The sequence below is a fragment of the Cephus cinctus genome, unplaced genomic scaffold, assembly GCF_000341935.2.
Source record: "Cephus cinctus unplaced genomic scaffold, Ccin1 Ccin1_scaffold0080, whole genome shotgun sequence".
NCBI lineage: Eukaryota > Metazoa > Arthropoda > Insecta > Hymenoptera > Cephidae > Cephus > Cephus cinctus.
The window spans coordinates 771,661-791,638 of NW_014332821.1; the positions used below are offsets into that span (position 1 = coordinate 771,661).

The 19,978-nt window shown below is 37.6% G+C and overlaps 2 protein-coding genes across 10 annotated transcripts; one reads left to right on the forward strand and one right to left on the reverse strand.

Moving 5' to 3' along the window:
* The first annotated feature begins 1,623 nt into the window (after window positions 1–1,623).
* Window positions 1,624–7,514, forward strand: LOC107271497 (transcription cofactor vestigial-like protein 4). Of its 4 annotated transcripts, none has more exons than XM_015747609.2 (4): window positions 1,624–1,732; window positions 5,221–5,382; window positions 5,497–5,703; window positions 5,880–7,514. In XM_015747609.2, exons 1-4 carry the CDS (start codon window positions 1,714–1,716, stop codon window positions 5,960–5,962), a joined length of 471 nt encoding a protein of 156 aa, XP_015603095.1. In that variant the 5' UTR covers window positions 1,624–1,713; the 3' UTR covers window positions 5,963–7,514. The 4 variants fall into 4 exon arrangements, with proteins under 4 accessions (XP_015603095.1, XP_015603066.1, XP_015603044.1 ...); XM_015747580.2 differs by lacking the exon at window positions 1,624–1,732 and adding an exon at window positions 2,515–2,875; XM_015747558.2 differs by lacking the exon at window positions 1,624–1,732 and adding an exon at window positions 3,743–3,938.
* Window positions 7,515–11,414: 3,900 nt separating this feature from the next.
* On the reverse strand, window positions 11,415–18,406 carry LOC107271626 (sorting nexin-13). 6 transcript variants are annotated; one of them, XM_025088234.1, is made up of 11 exons: window positions 18,142–18,406; window positions 17,769–18,082; window positions 16,586–16,698; window positions 16,399–16,498; window positions 16,239–16,325; window positions 16,038–16,162; window positions 15,399–15,960; window positions 13,742–15,319; window positions 13,443–13,631; window positions 13,148–13,362; window positions 12,745–13,075 (listed from the first exon to the last, which is right to left on the reverse strand). In XM_025088234.1, exons 2-11 carry the CDS (start codon window positions 17,775–17,777, stop codon window positions 12,745–12,747), a joined length of 3,309 nt encoding a protein of 1,102 aa, XP_024944002.1. In that variant the 5' UTR covers window positions 17,778–18,082; window positions 18,142–18,406. The 6 variants fall into 6 exon arrangements, with proteins under 6 accessions (XP_015603326.1, XP_024944002.1, XP_015603356.1 ...); XM_015747870.2 differs by having other exon boundaries at window positions 17,881–18,082; window positions 18,142–18,405; XM_015747864.2 differs by having other exon boundaries at window positions 17,831–18,082; window positions 18,142–18,405.
* Window positions 18,407–19,978: the final 1,572 nt, after the last annotated feature.

The following is a 19,978-nucleotide window of genomic DNA, read 5'->3' on the forward strand; positions in this document are numbered from 1 at the left end:
CATAAAAAAAAGATTTTCTCTGCATTTTCGAACACATACATACGTTCGATCTTTTTGAATACTAATAAACCTTTTCCAAATCTATCTCGCATTCCAGGCAGACCGAGATTTATTATTGATTAGATAACTCTTCGGGACGTTTATTTTGAAGAGGGAAGAATTCAAAAATCAAGAAATAATGTGATTCAATTTCATTGGTTCGGAGTTAGCGATACTCTCGTACTATTATTAGATTGAAATTCGATTGTCGAGGTTTTTTTAAACGCGTTGCGAGGTCGTAAAGGACCAAGGAAAAAGAAAGGTAAGAAAGTCCAATGAATTCGCAAGCTGAAAAGTATTTGACCCCTCTTGTGAAATCCTCTTTTCCTAAACCGTATCCATGTACTAATGAAATGGAGGATTCCGGTACGATTAGATAACATTGTGCAGTGTTTATTTTAGATTCCTTAACTAGTAACTATGTATCGGGTCAGAGTAAATTTCATAGTTATTCCCAACCCAGCAAGTTACATACGCGCATTATACCCAATACTATACGCAATGACGCGAGCGCTCGCGCACCTTATTCTGTTTGCTCAGCAGAATCGCACGTTCATTGCCAAGAGTCATCGTATGTCATTAACGCAAATTCCAAATATCTCTTTATCCTTGGTTAAAAGTATAATCGTAACTTCATTTAGTATCTTAGAATTTCCGGTGTGAAGGAAGTACAGATTGTGAAGTACGGGAGATGCGATACGTCCTACTCGACCACATTGTTAAGTTCACCATAGAGATAAAATCAGAAATTCATGTTCTACGATTTGGAAGCATTGAATTTAATTAATTTCGTAGATAAAATTTTAATAACATTTTCATATTCAAACAATGCTCGTAAAACCATACGTCGAACGAAATGATATAAATTGTGCTCGATTCGTAGTAACGAACGTATTATATTATGGTCGTTGAATAACGTTCAGTACGATTTTCCTAAATCATCTGTCTAGCTGGGCGTATCGAATAAATAGCACACTACAATGGCATCTCTTACTCGACTCTCTTGCTGATGTGTTTCGTTCGTGTGGTTTGCTAAGTGATGGCATGTCGGGGGTCGAACCTGTTCCGAATACCAGAGATAGTTACGTCCCGCGTCGACCGATGGCAGCTCCGTAGCACTTGAGAATTTACAACTAAAAAAACATAATGACGATTGTTTCAAGGCGCAAAACTATTTTTGAAACGTTCCCCGTTGAGAATTCATACTGTATACCATTGATTGTGTTAAGTATTTATTTTTTTTTATTTTACATGCGCAATCACTCTGAGTCATGTGTTCCATGCTATTCCTGTGTTTGCCTGCAATACCAAATAGGAGATAACTAACTATTCATCAGCGATGACCATAATGCAATGTCCCTGGAACATAAATCTAATCTGTCGGATAGCCTTAACGAGAAAGAGAATTATGAGATTTCACGAACAGAGCTCTCTACGTAATTTTCAAACTGTCACCTATCTTACTTACCGACTGCTGGTTAAACGCAGTCCAGTATGAATTTCAAATAGCACTCAGCCGTTAAACTTGCGTAGCTTTTTCAAGGCTTATAACGTGCTCGATAGTTACACTGTGACAAGCACGGATTATATGATTGCTCTGTCATACGGAAAGTATGTGGAATATACCGGTTAGTTGTATAGTCTGAAGGAATTATTGTGGTCGTCTAGTGTCTGATGGCTGACTGTCTCAATCGTTAAGTTTTATAACCAATCTTTTATTAGATTCCATTTATCTAACATATTATCATGTTATATCCGTTCGCGCCATAAGAGTCACTTTGATCCACGATGCATTGTCATTTAAAGGGACTTTCGTTTGCTCACATTATTTCTAATCCCTGCCTGTATATACGCCCAGCTTATACCTACGTGACTTCTGTCTGCTGCCTTTAGAATATTTAACGAACTTCCTCATACTTCCTGCCTCTTCGTACGTGAGCGGCAGACAGACTCGCTGCTGTAAACGAGACGGATGTAATGCAATCGAACGTTTCAATGACATTACAGTTTAGAACTACATGATAATCGTGTTTCTTAAGAGAAAACTTTCTTTGACATTGATTTTTGCACCGCGACTACCTATTGTACAAAATTGAGCAGATAGGTTTTTCAAATTTTACACTAGTTTTAGAAAGAAGTGAAAGTGATTTTCGAATAGATTGCAAGTGGTCGCTTGCATAAATTTCTCAATATCTTCTTAGTACGAAACAATTGTTTTCTACTTCCTAGTATGTATATACATTAGCATTGTTTGCTCATACTTCGCTGTTTTCAATGTTCAACGTTCTCATTTCGCTTTTGACATTGTGATCCTTTTCTTGGAGACTCTTTTTACATCAGAGGATAAGCTGACACTGTCCTGATCACTTAGTCAATTTCAACTGTAATTTGTATGTTGTTTATATGTAGCAACAATTGTAATAGCCTAAGTCTCCTATTGCCTCATGAATTCAAGTTGGACAATTTAGATTGTGCAATGTCAAGACAATAAAATAGGCAGAGGATTGGGGTGATTGCTTTTGTCCTTTTGTTATAATGATTTCCAAGAATTATATTACAATTGACAAATATCATCAAGACCCGATATTTCTTCGCGGTGACTATAAATTCTTGTTTAAATCATTTTCAGGGGACGGTTTAATCGGGGAACAGTCACTTTTACATCACGAGGAAAATGTACCAGGACGAAACGATTATTTGTACAGAAATTGAACTCGCTATGATTTCCTCAATTCTCAAGATCATTTTCTTCGGTTCATGCATTTACGGTATCCAATCGTTTGGGTCGTCATCGCAGCTCATTCGCCTCGGATAGGAATTTCTCAACGCCTTCACGGTACTCAGCATTTTATTCGAGATTCTCAGTATATATGGCAAGTAATGTGACGTAGGTAATACATATGTAATTGCATCTGCTGATCCCACCTTTTAGTTCTCTTGGCTCTCTCCGCGATATCGGCCGTCTTCATCGTCGATTTGGTGAGAAAGTGAGAAGAAGAGGTCCGTCCTCTCAGGATCAGAGGATGGATGGTGGGAGAGTTGGTATATACATACATATATAAGGTTATATAGCAGCATATATACTTGTTAGTATATGCGCGTGCCTACCTGAGTAGGCAGAGCCTGCAAGGTATAAGCACGTATAAAAGGGCCCCGATGGTGGGGCGCCGATGAGATGGTAGATGAATGAATGAACTTAAGACAGTCGTAAGCAGTCGTAAGAAAGCATTCACCAAACCACGACTCTTTTGAAAAAGGCCTCTTAACGATTTCGCGCGGTTTTATATTCTCTGGGACCTTTTATCCTTCTCTCTCGGCCACTCTCGCTACATCCGTTACGTATAGGGCAACGAAGAGGAGGAAGTGAGACAGAAGTGTGTATTTCTGCGGTGTGCCGTGATATAAGAGGAGACAGACTTATTTTGTGTCTAAGGCCCCTGGGGCATCCCCCCTCCCTCACTCTCACTGTTTCGCTGTTTCACAATACTCTCATCTGCCTGGTTTTACTCTTCGATAACGCCAAAAGACGGAATGCGTATCGGCAAGTGGCGTATCTTTTTCGTCAATTAACATGAGATAATAGACCTAAACGGGATATCGTGGTTTTACGATATATGCGCATATATATATATACATATATATATATATATATATATATATATATATATATAAAATTGTATACGATATGTGTATACACCGGATTTACCGGGAGTTTTGAGCACGAAGTTGTACCGGGAAATTTGCGGTTTGTTATCCGTTTCGTGGAAGCGTTGACTCTCGTTCAGTACGTGATTCTTGCTTAACGTATACTCGAGCCATGGAAGTTTCGTCTAGAAGAAGATGCCTTTGGCAACCGTGGCTCAGCTTTGACAATCTGCGCACGACCTGTAAGTCGAGAGGTACGTAAGAGCACTTGATTTACGTGAAATCAATGCTGTCTCTAGTCGCGTCGTTATTCTTCATCTTTAATTTCTTCTTTTACATCTCTGGTTATGATTAATCTTTATGCTAATCGAGAGCTATCTTGGAATCGAGAGGAGACCGGATTTCTGGCCATCGATATTGTTTGGTTACTGAGAATCTAGGTGAGCCTGCGGTTTCTAGAGATTAGGATTTATCACTGCTGTCTTATAGGGATGATCAGTTGGGAAGATGAGTGTTTCTTGACTTTCTTCTTTTTATAATCTGATTTTTTTTCTATGGTGATTCAAGATTCGATGAGAACGTTTATAATTCTTATCTATGTTTATCTATCAGTTTGCTTTCTGATGGCAATTGGAATGCTAATGATAGTTTGAGTATTTATCGTCTCGATCGAATGTCAAGGTAAAATAAACGTGAAATTTATTTTGATTGGAGACGAATCATTTTGGGGCCAGTTGCCCTGAAATTTTTAGTGGTCCTATAGCAGTGGTAGTAAGTTAAAAAGTTAATTGAGAACGGCAATGTATTTTCAATCCTTCTCCGGTCCATTCATCTTTCCAACTTCCCTCGTCTTGTTCTAAACCTGTTTGCCTCTTCTGACCATCCTCTCACGGCTATTAGGCACTTCCTGCCTCATCCTGGGAACTGGGAACCGAACTTGTTTCTACCCCACCCCGCCATTTAACAGGGTTGCTAGATCGAATTCCAATTTTAGAATTTGCTACAGAAATAGCCTTTACCTACGCGGACAGACTTTCCACCAATAACCCTTCGGCATTGACAATTATTGCCTTGAGAAATTCCATCAGACATTACGTAATACTCGCTTAAATCTTTAGTCACCAGACTGTCGTAAATTATTATTTTTTCCGTAATTTCATTTCCTCGTAAATAAAAGATTCACGCGACTAGGGACCTATTGTATGGTAACAAAGATCTTTAAATATTTATAATGACACTTTTGAACTTACGACTTGAATTTTCACACAGTTCAACATGCATATTATTGGTATCAGTTAGGCGTGTAAATGTTGCACCAAGGTACGCCTACTTAATAAATCCGTGCCTAGCGATACGCCCCTGTGTCATCTATTCGAATAGTGATTGCAATAATGAAGATTTCCCAAAGTTGGCCTTTTTCATTGCAAGTAGCACTGCAACGCTTAGGCCATTTAGTCCTAGAATAAATAAGTAATATTTTAAAAAAATTTCGACAAAGTACGAGAAGTGAATAATAAATACCTATTGGTTTCACAGAAGAGAGGCCAAAAGTGACGAGTCTACATCGAAAGCCAAGCAGTGCATGGCGTAAGGAGCGTAGGAGGGACCCGATTCAAAGTGAGGCCCTTGACATGTCTGCCGCCAGGGTACATCATCATAATAGGCCAAGTGTCATCGTACCGACTACACCTCAACCTGGTGAGAAAAGAAACATACTGTATCATTACGTGTTATTCCTTGGTAGTTTTAGTCCTTGGAAGTCAAGGCAAGGCAACTCAAATAGCAATTTCAATGCTGGTATATATGAAACAGGTACCACTATCGAGGATACAGCAGTTACACCAACGGCAACAGCAACCGCATCAGCAGCAACGGCAGGTCAGAGAACTGGAATGAGGAGTACGGGCGTAGTCAGCGATCCAGCGATAGACGAACACTTCAAACGGTCCTTAGGGCTTGCAGAATATGCTGCTGTCTTTAATGCATCGTCCTCCACTGACAAGGAAACTGGTCTTAGTGGTGAGTCCTTGACAAGTTTACTGGTTCTTGATTTTTTCATCCGTTGCATCTCACGTTCATGTGAACTTCTTTTCTGTACATCTAAAGTAGTATTTGAGTGTGCCCCTCCTTTTTCGATAATGATGCAAATTTAAAGTGACAGTATGGTATGACTTAATTCATTCTCCTTTTGGAAGCAGTCGATGACCACTTCGCTAAGGCCCTTGGGGAGACATGGACGAGACTGCAGGCAACCAACCGAACCAAGGATTCTACCTAACCCACGTGATTCGTCCTGCAACGTCGGTCCATAATCGATACTACTGCTACTATTACTATAACTAGTACTATCCTTTATCACTATGATCGCTCGATCCATTCAAAATTGTTTACGCCCTGGAATGTCTCTTAGGTTTTGAGTGGAACTGTTCCAGTACTCAGTAGATTAGGTAGTAATCGGTAAAAATTGTACTGAATAACTCTAGGGTAACTGTTGTCAGGTGTCATGCACGGGTTTCTCGTGCTTATTAGGATAATCGACACAATTGACAAAGTTCCATTCCCAATTCGATTTGTTTTTGGGCCAGGGCAATCCTTTGTTCCAGTTCCGTGATCACCTGTTACAATTGAATTGTACGTTACATTATGCTGTACAGTTATACGAGATGTTGGATATACATGTTACAGGTCATTAACATGCATTATATAATTAGGACATGAGAACTGTTATCTCATCTGAATACTGCTGTAATGCGAAACGCGATATTTGCTCTTAACTGTTTCGGAGACACTAAAGGATTCACGGAACGGCGTTGGGAAACTTTGTATATCTTTGGATTTGTTTTGTGCAAGCTGCGAATTCTTGGAGTTGAAATTGTAAATAGGTACACTCCGCGACATGTACGCCATCCTTACAGTCATTGCCGTAGTCCAAGTCATGCGGAAATAAGAAGTTATTTATTATTATATTACTATTACTCTCGCGTTACTGCGAGTATATAAATATATAAATAAATGAAGTAAATATATATGAAAATATATATGTAGTATAATACAAATACAGGATGTTCATAATTGTATGCATCAGAACGTAGAGTTCCTTTTGAAAAACTGTAACAAGATTGTTCAGTGAACAGGTACTAATCGAATCCAAATGTAAAACTCGGTTTGTGAAATTGTTGTCTCGCTGTGATGATTTGAAATGAAAAATGATTTGATGATGCAATTTCATTAGCATGAGTTTTTAATGTGATACGTTTTGAAGCACTCGACACTTGGACTGATTTTATCATGGATTCATTTTTAAAGGTAAAGTATTGAGCTATGCGTAACAATATAAAAAGGCCCTACTTTAATTTTCAAAGATCTGATATTTCTCTCTTAATTATATTAACTATAAATATTACACTAAAACGAAGAAATCCTTTAGAGGGGTGTATAATTTTGTATAATCTCAGTCCTAAAGAGAGAACATAAATGATACTGAAAAAGTCGGATGTAGAATTGGAGAAGAAGCGGCTCAATCTCCAGATGGCAGCACGTGTGACTCACCGATGTGCCATGATTAAACGGCATTAAGTATCAGTAGTCTCTTTTCGAAACTCAATAGTTTTACAGAAAGAGTTTCCAAGCCTATAGACTTTCAATATATTTTACTTTCAATTGCCACAATGGGATACACGTTTGTTGTACCAAGATTGCTCGAAATATTCGAAAAACAAGGATTATACTGTAGGTATGGTAGCTGTCATTATTGACAATTTTTCAATACAAATTTTAAAATGTAAATGATGTATAGTTTTTAGTAATAAATGTAAATTTTATATTACCCAGATGCAAAACTGATTTTATATTTTCTTTGCGCCTCTTTCTTGCGCCTCACATAGTAGGTGTCAGTTTCTCAATCTTGTTTTTTTCAATTCTATGCCTGATGAGACAGAATATGTAGAATTGGCAGGATCAAGCTGTATTTCAGAAGATCGTAGACTGATAAGAGGAGTAGTACTGATTTCAAATGGTGCTAGGACGTTTAACGTGAAGCCCAGCACACATAGAAGTCAGTACCTCTGCCATCTTGTGTACCCACATAATTTCGGTCACTCAAAATGGCAACCAAATTTAAAAAATTTCTATTTACCTGTCACACTTCCACGCATCGCTCAATGTAAATTAACAAAATTCGGAATCTCACGTAATCTCAAATCTTCATTAAAATTCTTTTTTGATTTCATCACTTCACAATGATGTCTCATGGATCATGCCGTTAACATAATTGAGAATCTTTTGAAATGACAAACTGGTTCTGTTTATCAGAACGCACTCAGCGAAAATTGCGATTCTTCCATAACAGCTGCTATTTATATTCAAAATTTAACGAGGGCTTCGGCTTCAATTTATAAACTGATCAACATCCACGATGCTCTTCTTTGAGAACACACGATCCAACCTTTATACCGCACTACAAACCAGATGTATAAGTCATCTCGAAATAAATCACAAGTACGAGACCGCTTTCTTACACTGCAGTTTTACGAACTTTGCAGTCGTAAGGTTAGATGCCAATCAAATGACTGATAAACTTGCCGGATTACATGCATACAAAACGGAACTAAAATACTTTGTATCCAGTACTTAAGAAATAAGTTTCGGTGCTCATTAGGCAGTTTCATATGACACAAGCAATTTAATTCACCAAGCCACTTAAAAAAACCAGGTATAAAGGTGTTTGAAAATTACATTGAAATTCGTGGCTTCCGACCAAGTTAGATCAAAATAAAGTAGACAAGTGATCACAAATGCGTGGTACTTGTTCGAGTCGTTAATTGCAAAGGTGGTAAGAAGACTGTTAGTACGTTATGTAGGTGGGCCCAGACGAACAGACCAGACTGTCCCAGGAGCGCTCAGATGGCTTCCTATATGCAGGCAGCCTGTTCACTTGCCGTAAAGCAAAATGGTAACTTAATATTAGACTTGAATATAAGTACGGTAATCCCACACCAGAGTCCAAAGTAAGGCTACACCTACCCCGCCATCATACCCGCCCCCAATTCCCCTTCAAACGCCCTCAAGCGTAATAATGCACTGGATACTAGATCTCCTAGGTGCAAATTGCAACTACCTATCTTCAACCTTCTCTTGTTCTTGGTCCGTATCTTTTACTCCTTTTCCACCCGAAGAGAAGAGAACGGCAGACTAACGAAGTCAGATTCCGACGACCACGTTCAACGAGAGTAAACTAAAATAATGTTCATTGCAGCCCTTCGCATGGCAAGTATCGTTGATATCGTGCAATCAATTGAAATAATACTAAGCTATCACAATTTCGTAGGGCATGGTGAAGTATTAGCGATATATTTACACTCTTCTAAAATACATTTATCGTTAAGACAATTTAATTGCTAGAGAGCCAAAAATCGGAGCGTTTCGATCGCGTTTTAACTTCTAATCCCCGTAGAAACGCAACATTATATTATTTGTTTATTTTAAGTCTCAGGCGTATCCTGTTTCGGAACCAGAGCCAGCTGACCGCAGCTCGGCATCATTTTCTCGTTTTATTCTCTTGTGTTACACACTATGGCTGTGTAGATGTAAATTTAAAAAATGCTATCCAACATAGCATAACTGTTAACATAACATAACAAGAAGCCTAATCGCGTGACAGAGCGTCGCGACGCTTAGAAATGCCGCGTGTCGCTCGGCCTTGCATCGAAATCCCCAACCCTTTGACCACGCTTTGCTCCGTTGTGTTTTGACGAACCTTCCTTTTCTTCCGGCCCTTCTTTTCACTCCGTTTAACCTCCATTATATCAGTGAACACTTCACACGCACGAATTTTAATCGAATAGTTGGGACGAGGAGTAGTCACAATGGTTTTGCTTGGATATTGCGATTTTTCATACAGTTCCGCGGGCACCGGAAGTTTCCGCAGCGTCCCACGCGCATCACTCGTCGAAATGACGCTTTCCCATCACCATCATGAAATACCGTGAAATACGATCGATTATTATAACCTAAATTTACTTTGCCGCGTATATAAAATATTACGTATCCTTTCGCGTATCCGTTAATACCCACTGACTTTGAAGTTTCTACGAAGGCTTCGAGGTTATATCCTCCACCGTTTTGCGCGTTACGACGTCGACCACTGATCGATATATTACGTCAAATTATGTTTTTCGGCGTAGCCTGCATTTCCTACTGTTGGTAGGTTATAAAGCTTCGTTCACCGTTATTAGCTGTACGATATCGCCGAATATATATTAAATAAATGTGAAATAATCTTGGAATTACAAATTCAAGATAATTGATTATTCTCACCGCTGTGTCCATTTAAAAGCAGCGCCACGTCGATTTCCATCGGCGTTTCGAGTAGATTGCCAACTCGCGTATCTCTACACTAGGAAAAGTTATCAGTGTATCTTCACTACGACGACTTATTCCTCATGTTCGTCTCGTCGAAGAAGCCCGAAACGAAAAATTGGATAAATATACCAAGAGCATAGCTGCACGCAGGACACGCTTGATGTTCGAACGTCCGTTACGAAGGTAAGAAAATCAGTACGCGATACGTTACGATTTGAATCCGATTTAATTGTATTAATTGGTACAGTCTCAGCGATGGCAAATTAATAATTGCCATAAGAGAATTGCGGTCAACATTTGTTTACGTTGCGGAGCGTGTTTACGGCGCAGTTTATAACTGTATGGGACTTGGGACACGACTGATCGAGTGACCGAGGGGGTAGCATTGTAGGAATACCCCTCCTGGTCTTGTATAGAATTACGTATATACTGGTATATAGTAGTTTCTTTTACGTAGTACGAAGCATGGAGCATAGCCCGATGGGGAAGTGGCGGGCCCCCCCATATCCTCCCCAGTCAGCCCCCTTGTAAAACCCCTCCAGTTCCCGTAACCCCTCGTCGTTCACACGCGTGAATCATGCATATCGATTTTCTTTCGTTAACCCGCGCCGTTCGTTCGTTCCTGGGTTCCCCTTCTTTCAAAGAGCCCGGGGGCCGCCACGACCCCCTCGATGAAAACGCATACGCGTGGTAGCGCTGCCCAATTCTTTTTGCACAATAGCTCGGTCTTCCCTCTCCAACCCGGTAAATGTCCCCATCGTACGATGCAGCACCGATGGTGCTTATGGGGCCCCGTAACCCTGTACTCTATACCCCAGACGCTTTCCGGCCAACCCCGCTAATAAACTTCTTTTGTCTTTGCCACCCTCTGCACTTGGGGGACAGTAACTAAGTTTTACGGGCTAGACAGGAGCTTCTCAATTTTCTTACGATGGTAAACTTTTTTTTCTTTCTTTCGTAGTCCATTATTTATGGTTTTGTCTAGATTGATGTGATTGACATCTTTTTTAAATTCTAACGTCAGCTGACAGTACTTAGCAGTTTTGCGAGTATTTTTAAACGTTTATTAAATGGATCGAATACGTAAGTGCAATTACCTCCAGCTGGCTGATGCGTGTAGTCCGTTGATGCTCATGTGCTTCAAGGCAACGGGACTTTGTGTGAAATTGTAGATAGACTTCGATTTGTTCTCGTTTCACTCGTGGATTTGGTCTATGGGGAGTTACGACTAGGGTGCGCATAGGGTGAACCGAAAAAAAAGGTGTTTTGGGTAGTGGTAGGGCGCTTCTGAGCAAGAGTCGTTTTGCATGGAATCGTCTGGCTGAGAAAAAATTGATAAAAAGAAAACGTTTGGATTTATAAAGACTGACTTTAATAGTTAAACGTAATAGCAACCGTGATTTAATACGATAGAAAGAATATTATATACAGACATACGACATCAGTATACAATAATTATTAGTTTTTGTTTTATACACTAATATGTTTCATCGCTATTAACATATTTAAATAAGTAATTTTTCATTTATATTACCCTGATTATAACTATCATCAACGTTCTACATCGTTCTGTATAATAAATAAATAGACATTACTAATTTAATGGCACACGCGTTCCAGTGTGTCATTTGTTAAATGATTGGGTATAATAAATTATAATATCATTGTAGATTATGCTTTATAAAAGTTTGCAATGAAGGGATACCTTTACTCTGCAAACATAACGATTTAAGTGTAATGTCATCGTACGGAATATTGCATCTGGATTAATATATTAATATAGAGTATATGTGATAGCCTGTAAAAAAAGTTCATTATCATAATTATCGACCTGGAACATCTTAAAATGCGAATGGAATGATTCTATGAAGTAATCACAAAAAGTTCATTCATTATTATCTTATGTAATACCGACATTGTTAGCAGCCCGACATGGGGCTTGGTTAGACGATTTAAGTTTTATTAATTACAGGAATTCTTATAATTCACTTTTACGTTTGCATCTTTTTTTGGCCACAAGTTCACTACTTTAATTTGCATTGAATTTGTAAATGTTTGAGTTCTGGAAAATTTCATATATTCGTACACATTGTTCCCTAACAATAACCCAGTACAGTTATATATGGATCTCCTTAGTACGGAGAGTTCATAAAGCGCCATATCGTTATTCGAGTTCGTAAACATGACAAATAGAATTTTTAATTAAGACAAAACACAGATTGTTTTTCCAAATACTCTTTATAGCCTAAATATATTTATTAATGGCATTACTTTCCATAAATGATCACGACTCCATTAGATCTTTAATTTCGAATCATTCTTACCAGTAGACTATTCGTTAGAGTATTAATAATGCCAAACATCCAAGGAAAATATTTAAAATTACTATGGCTCGTAGGACATTTTTTCAAAGTCGTCGATAGACTTCTATTCTTTGTCTAGGATTCAGAGATTAGAAAGACATTTTTCAAAGGCTTCATAAAATGGCCCACGTAATCTGCTCCATGTTTCAGATTGTAAATATTCATTGGTATTAGGTATATCATTTTTTTTTCTATAACTGCATTATTAAGTGTTTTTTATAATAACTGATAATAATGAGACAGCATGGTACTTCTTCATTCTCTAGAAATGTTTACCCATTTCTTTCATGATAAAAACATGAATCTACATCATTGTATTCAAGTATTAACTTGTATATCAGGATTTGGTCTTATTCTTATTTTTCACCCTAGGCGAAACAGAGTACAATTTTCTAATGATGGTTACTAAGTCGTTTTGGGGAAAAAGATTTTCTATTATTCCTTCTAAGAGTACGTATAACAGTCTTCTGTTTAGTACAGGTCGCTGGAAAAGTTCGAATACTCTTAAAAGTCCACGTCGTGTAGTTTCGCTACCTATGATATGCTTAAGTTCGTCCGAAAGACAAGAAAGCAAAGCAACTTTAGCTGCCACTCGTGTTCTATTTTTTGTTTCTGAATCTCGAGGTGGTTTCGCGTCAGCTTTTACTCCATTTGGCCAAAAACTGTGCCTGAAGAATGAAAAGTATAATTAATATCTTACAAACAATACTTGGCAATTTTATAAATGATAGTTTACTTACTTGAATAGTCTCAAGTACGTTGCAACATTCTTTGGACTTGTTAATACGGAAACATATTCAACAATTCTTCTATTTACAATGTCACCAAACATTGTGCGAATAATTTGCCTAAGGAGAGTTACGATTCTACGTCTCAACCATTGATTTCGAACTTTCAAATCGAAAACTTCATCCATTAAGAGTAGAATGATTCTCAGTGGAATATTGTCGTCGGTCTAAGGAAATTAAATATATAAATTTAATAACTTAATTTTTTAACACAACAATCTACACTCATGTATTACACTTCAAGTACCTCGGCATCAATGCTAGCTCCGACTTTCACACTTTCATAAAAAATAGTTGACTTTTTTGGATTTCCAAAAAATTTACTTATGTTATCCATGACATCATCTACTGTACTTAACATGTTATCTGGCATAGTCTTAACAGCTTGTGTCATTGTCTTCATCGATGTCTTTAGGGGATTTACTAAGGTATCAATCTGCAAATTATTAATTCGGAATTAAATCCCTCGATCTTTATGTATGTCTTTAACCACTATGGCATAAAGCACATGGGATGATCTTAAAAATACATGTTCCATATGCTTACCGTCCTAGCTATATGACCTCCTGTCACACCTTTATCATAATCTCCTTGTTCTAAAAACGCTAATAATAAGTTTTGCAAACCCATGTGACCGTCTACGATTGTTGGTTTTGTGAGTTGATGTAGCCACGCATTTAGCATGATCATCCTCCTTTCCAAGACGGCACGGTCCATATTGTGAAAAGCCTTCTTTGCCGGAAAGGCTATTTTTGCAAGATCGTAATACTTCTCCTTTATCTTTTGATGCAGGTCGTAGAAATCTGAGTACCTTCTGTAAATATGCCACTTCTCCTGGTAACCCGAGTCATAGTTCTTTGTGACGGCTACCGCGTAAATACCATAGGTCTTTCCTCTGTCGCTTACGATTCCTGTTTCAATTATTTCAGCTGTAATTTCAAACCGTCCTTGTTGCATTTTTTTAATAGCGGTTTGATCGCTTGTTGCGTCCTCAACTTTGACAAATCTTTCCGTGCTTGACTCGAGATAAAATGTTACATCCTTCCCTTCACTAAGCCTATCACCATCGGCATTTAATGAATTCTGTATTTTCCTAGTATCCTTTGAATTTGCTGACACGTCGGAATCGATTTCATCGTAAGTACCACCAGCATCCCTTTCAATCGTACTTGTTAAACTTGTCATCGAATGGGAATTTGATTTTAATTCTTTCTTTGGTACAAGTCTTTCGCCATCCTCCTTATGCGTCTCCGACAGTTCCTCCAAAGTATCAAGTTCATTATTGATACTGGACACACTGATGCTATCCAATGATTTAGAGTCATCCTCAGATGCAGGATCTTTTAATAGATCTAATTCGGCTAGAAGTTTTACGTATGAAAAAGACCTCTTGAAAGCTGGTAAAAATCTGTCTTCATTCTGCAGTTTTTCATAGCAACAAGTTTGAAGTTCATCAAACCACGTTTCCTTTACTAATCCAGTTTTCATACGCATCACTAAGTTCTTGACCAACGTGTCGTCTAGTTGCAATCTGCAAGTGGCCTTGTCACTCAGGTACTGTTGATGAATTTTCATTGCTGCCTCTTTCAGATTTTCTAAATCTGCATTTTTGTTTTTTATTGCGCCAATACTTGGCAAAATCTGTGGAGCACCTTGAAGCTTTTGTAATTCGATATCGGATATTTGTTGCTCAGCGGACACTCTCCATCCATAAATATTTAAATAAAAGAAAAGATATGCTTCAGCATTTATACATGTCATATAGTCAATGAAATAACTCAATGCAATATTATTTTTTAATAGTTCGTCCAGAGGTAGATTCACTAATTTATGTCCAGGAACAAGTAATCTGTTCCAGTCTGGATGGCTACTAATTCCATCAGTTTCTGACTCCATACCTTCTTGCATTCCAATGATTCTAGTCTCTAAAATCTTCTTTACGTATAATAAACTGTTCAGTTGTTGTTTAACTATTAAATCGTCGTCCCTTCCTGAATCTTTAGAGCGCAAATGTGCTATTTCTTTAGAAACAATATTTTTTGTTGCCATTAATTCCTCTAAGCTATCGGACATTCTAATAACTGTTAAGAATACATCACTTGGTAAACCGATTTCTTTAGTACACTGTAAAAGAATAAGTCACGGTATGTTTTATTATATATTGTAGAGACGATAAGTAAGACTTTTACATTATTTAACTTACCAGCCATATACATGCTTGATTAATGTAATCGGGATCTGAGAACAGGTTTAACAACGGTCTCATTATAACATTCACCAACAATTCCCGCAAAATAAACCTTACAGTCAAACAATCAAAGTCCGCTTTCGGGAGTACTAGGTACAAAAGAATTTCCGATAATTCACCCAGAAATGCCAGCTCCTGAGTTTCACTTGTACATACTAAATCTCTGCAGATCAAATTATTTTCCATTCGCAGTTCAAGGTCGAAGAATATCTTTTCGAGAGATTCATCCTCTTTCTCCTCATTGGATTCAATTGGTTCCGCCAATGAGGATAAATTCGGAATGTAGAATTTAGACTGCGAGTACCAGGATATATCAGTTTCACTTTTATTTCTTCGATGAGTTGGCGTTTTCTTTGGAGTGCTACCAGACGTGCTGGATCTGCTACCCCCTTTTTGAATTCTATTCGCTCTGATCTGTTTCATTTTCGCCCTGGCTTGACGATACAGTCTCATGTGCGAGGCCGCATCATCAACGAGTCTTGTTGTCAAATATGGAATCCAATCAACATCTTTTACTCTGTCGGATAAATATAATAAAATAAGATGAATATATAGAATTAGTAATATTAATATTATTTTTAAAGGAAAATTTACCTATTTGCTATGTTGATGGCGATTTTTTGAGCAGTGTCCCTGACTGATTTTGTGAATTCTTCATCATCTGTTAGGGAACCATACCAAGGTTCTATATAATCTCTTAGAACGAAATCTAATATCTCCTAAAATATTTATATGTTCAATATCAAACCGTTTATAAATAGCACTAATATAAGTAATTAAAAAGTAATCATTTACTTGTAAGGACTCATCAATAATGTGACTACCAGTGACTCTTCTATCCGAAGTAAATGTCACCTTTCTTTTGGATGTCTCGTCCAATAACTAAAATTTTATAACATATTAATCTAATACAAAGTGTATCTATCCTTTGATAATTAAAACTTTCCTATTTTACCTGTCGTAACTTTTCAGTCTTTTTATGTAAGTTTTCTTTTCCAGATTTGATTTCATTATCAAGAACTGGAGAATACTGTTTATATATACAAGTTAATATTCTGTAAAGATATAATTATATGTATATAATAAAAGACCTTCAAATACGTAAATGAATATATCTGTCAGATAAGAAAACGTATAATTACCCTAGGATTAATACAAGTAAACATGTGAGAATTTTCAAAATTGTCCCTAGGCCAAGGAGTGCAGCAAATACAGTCACAACAGCTCCAACTACTCCATACAGCGGCACATTCATCTGTAACAATATAATGAAGTCAATATCATGTCAATAATATATATTAATAATCGATTGAAACAAATATTAAAAATATTGATACCAACTATATCACTTATAACTACTTTCTATTGAACTATAATTGAAATACAATTTTATTCTTTTACAATATAAAGTCGATGACTACAATCTTGTACGTTGAAAATTCTTTTCACTTGTAATATTCTTACATATCTGCCAGACACAATGATATTCTATTGATATACATATCGTTTGTGTTTAGAAAGATAGCAGTACTAAAATATTCCATTAGTAAACCACAAATAGCATCCTTGAATACTTATTGTTAACAATATTCCATGCAATCTTACATTTCTTCAAGGTAGACAAATTTTCTGTACACTGACAAATGACAAATTTTATGCAGCTATTGCTTATTTATAATAGCATACTACCTGATAATTGTTATGTACATTAATACTTGGCATTCTTGAATAAACGTTCCGCGCATTGAATATGAGTTTATTGACAGTCTCCTATTCTATACCATTATTGAAACGCATTGTTGAACTGGCTTTCGTCAAAAGCACGTAACGATGTATATGTATACCATATGTAAAAAATGACATTTCACAAGCAAAAAAAGTTGTGGCATATAAGACTTTGTTTCTACGCATAAAGCTACCAAAATGGAACACATTTATTTAAATGATCCACGGTGCGTGCTCGGAATAAAATGTAAGTAATAAATATTTTGATATCACATGAATACGGGCATATGCTCCGACCTACTAAATACCTACATGACCTATTCTTGGGGAAAATAGATACGCACCTTTGGGCTCTTGAATAACTAGTCACGCGTACAATAACACACATTTTGCAAAAATCGTTTGTGCAAAAACCATGGAAATTAGTCAGCTAACCAATAGTTTATTTACATCTTTACGCGAGATGATTAACCAACTAAACACATCCGAAGACATTTCTCCTGATTCTCCAGGCGTACACTAGGGGTTGTTTTAATGTATAACGGTGCTTACGTTGATTCCCAAGTATAATTCTGTACTACTCTTATCTATTTATCTTACAAACAACATTCCTCTCCGTGTGCCACTCGACAATTAAACTGTCCATCCTTGGTTTTAATCACCTCCGTTTGCGCTCCAAAGTCTAACTTGATAATTAGCAGTGTTTGCAAACCTATGCTGTTCCGCTACTGCAGATCCCCTACTTGCCAACATAGCTGGTGCAGTAAATCTTCCCTTCCTTCCTTTCCTTATGGCTGTATCCCCAATGGGGGACATGTGCCAGTAACTGGTCCTAATAATCAAGGTTGGAAGTTCAACAATAGATGGCGATGTACCTTGCGAGACGGGTCTTATTCAACTCAGCGTGAGGGGACCTACAAAGTTTATACACTGAATCCGAACAGTGTTGAGTGAAATCCGTATAAATACTCACTTAAGTTTTCATATGAAAACCCATTGGTGAATGCCGCTGGAAGCTGGGCGCGAACCTCCAACCTTTCGGTCGTGAATCCGCTGCCCTATCCATTGGGCTACGGCCGCCCTTGTGTAGTAAATCTTATGTATATACCAGTATGTACATAAATTGTCATCAGTTGCACAGAGATGAGTAGAGAGATTGCCAGTATGCCGATTTTCTTGAAACCAATTTTATTTTGGTGTAGACGCGCCACCTGAGCGGAGGGCCATTGAACCATACCCACATTTTTGATTGGTTGAGTATATATAGATATACTACGCGTGTCATTCGCATAGGTTAAGTTTATGCACGCGGACACTGACTATACGATACTGTAATCCGTACGGCAGTGGTGGGGGCCAGTAGAGAGAGATAGCAAGGACACAGACGATGTTAGAAGTCGGTCTCTATCACACACTGTACAGTCTTTGAAAAAGTTTAACCGTTTGGCTGCTGACGTATTTTTTCGGACATACATATGCCAAAACTGCGGCACTAATTGCGCGCGTATGGGAAAAAACGTAAAACACTTTTTGTACGATAAAGTAGTTAGTTAGTTAGCTAGTTAGTTAGTTAGTTAGTTAGTTTTTTTTTAGTTAGTTCATCATCGCTGCTCTCGCTAATAGCCCGTAATCTCTTTTTAGGAATAATAATATAACTTCCGCTATCACTTTCATTGTCACAAACTTGCATTTTATCATCAGTCCACGATTCCGAGTGAGTTTCACTCCAAATATCAGACATTGGGTTCACCGTTATTTAACAAAAAAAAAGTAGATTTGAAATATGTAATATTATTACAACAATTAAAAATCGTGTGCTCCGCAAACGCAAGGTGCTTCACTGGACACACAAATTCTAGTGTTCTGGATCGGCATTATTACGCTCTCCGCAGACTAGGCATCGAAAAAAAAGAGGAGCGCTATTGCGATCTTTGCATTTTTGGCGTAACATAAGAAGAGCGCAATAGCGCTCGTCAGCAGCCAAACGGTTAAACTGGATGACTTTAGTAATAAAGCCATGTTTTTAGAAAACAATATTCGAAACTATTTGCAATTTTCGGAAATATTTACTTAGAAAACGATAAACCTGTCGTAGGACTCCACATCGATATACACGAATTTACACATCAGTACATAGACATTTTTAATAAATTTGTACTTTAGTATGCGGCGTTACAACATTTTCGTAGGGCTTGTACACCACATGCGCAGTCCAATTCGAAAAGAACAACCTTATAACAACGGTGAGTGAAACAGCTCCGCGCTGGTCGGACCTGCGTGAAGTTGGCCGGCCAAGTTTTATTTTTTAAACTTTTTTTTATTCCAATCGCTTGATAGTCGTTTGATAGTGTTTGATAGTGTTGTAAAAACGTTTGACAGTCAATAGTCTTTTCAGAAAATCAAAATCAAAATCTGGTGTAAAGTTGGCCGGCACTTTTTTGTTTCTAACCGGATTTTGTTTTTCCAGAGCTCAATCGATGCAAAATCGTTTGATAATTGCGAATTAATTAATAAAAACGTTTGATAGTCCATCGTTTGCAAGAAAAATGAGAAAAACCATATACGAATCAAGGATTCCAATCGATACGATACAATTGATTCCTCGATCGGTGTGTCCATTGACTTAGACAATATAACAAACTTTCTCTACTTCCAATCGTTTGATAGTCGTTTGATAGTGTTTGATAATCTTATAAAAACGTTTGATAGTCCATCGTTTGCAAGAAAAATGAGAAAAACCATATACGAATCAAGGATTCCAATCGATACGATACAATTGATTCCTCGATCGGTGTGTCCATTGACTTAGA

What these genes read in the sequence shown, in the direction of transcription:
- LOC107271497 (XM_015747558.2), top strand. Translation starts at nt 3,857, where the DNA reads ATGGAAGTTTCGTCTAGAAGAAGATGCCTTTGGCAACCGTGGCTCAGC. An exon ending in CACGACCTGTAAGTCGAGAG is followed by an intron (nt 3,939 to 5,220) that starts GTACGTAAGAGC and finishes TTGGTTTCACAG; the next exon opens with AAGAGAGGCCAAAAGTGACG. An exon ending in CAAGGAAACTGGTCTTAGTG is followed by an intron (nt 5,704 to 5,879) that starts GTGAGTCCTTGA and finishes TCCTTTTGGAAG; the next exon opens with CAGTCGATGACCACTTCGCT.
- LOC107271626 (XM_015747840.2), bottom strand. Translation starts at nt 17,165, where the DNA reads ATGCCAAGTATTAATGTACATAACAATTATCAG. An exon ending in TTATTGATGAGTCCTTACAA is followed by an intron (nt 16,163 to 16,238) that starts GTAAATGATTAC and finishes TAAATATTTTAG; the next exon opens with GAGATATTAGATTTCGTTCT. An exon ending in ATCAAGCATGTATATGGCTG is followed by an intron (nt 15,320 to 15,398) that starts GTAAGTTAAATA and finishes ATTCTTTTACAG; the next exon opens with TGTACTAAAGAAATCGGTTT.